Source organism: Penaeus monodon, chromosome 21 (genome assembly GCF_015228065.2).
Source record: "Penaeus monodon isolate SGIC_2016 chromosome 21, NSTDA_Pmon_1, whole genome shotgun sequence".
NCBI classification, from domain to species: domain Eukaryota; kingdom Metazoa; phylum Arthropoda; class Malacostraca; order Decapoda; family Penaeidae; genus Penaeus; species Penaeus monodon.
In genome coordinates, this window is record NC_051406.1 from 29,330,079 (window position 1) to 29,330,460 (window position 382).

The 382-nt window shown below is 26.7% G+C and overlaps 1 protein-coding gene across 1 annotated transcript in view; it reads left to right on the forward strand.

The window, feature by feature from the left end:
• Positions 1-95: 95 nt before the first annotated feature.
• Positions 96-382, forward strand: part of LOC119586416 (farnesyl pyrophosphate synthase-like) — a gene marked incomplete at its 5' end in the record, with an annotated part of 16,252 nt that continues 15,965 nt past the window's right edge. The window contains 1 exon segment of the mRNA XM_037935138.1: positions 96-128. Within this exon segment, the coding sequence (XP_037791066.1) occupies positions 96-128 (33 nt within the window).

Sequence of the window (382 nt, forward strand, 5' to 3'; positions counted from 1 at the left end):
TAAATATATCATGGATATTTAGTGTTTAATAATTTCTTTATCTGTGAAAGTATATTTTTATGGTTTGGATGAATAAATATTTTGTTTATTTACAGGCTGGGATACGAAATACAGACAATGTGAGAGTGGTAAGATGAAAAGAAAAGATGTTTTTTCAGCAGTGTCAAAACTGTTTTATTTTTTTCATGCACATGCTTGTTGTATTCTAGTGTAGATTATATCAGTAAGTAGATTATTTCAATCAAAAGTTTTGTTGAAATATGATTTTCTTATTTTCAGAATAATCCCTAATGATAGTGAGGAAATAACACATTTTTGGGAATATTGAAAACTGTTTTGCAGGATTTATTTAATCTATTTACTAAAACACGGTCTCACTTGA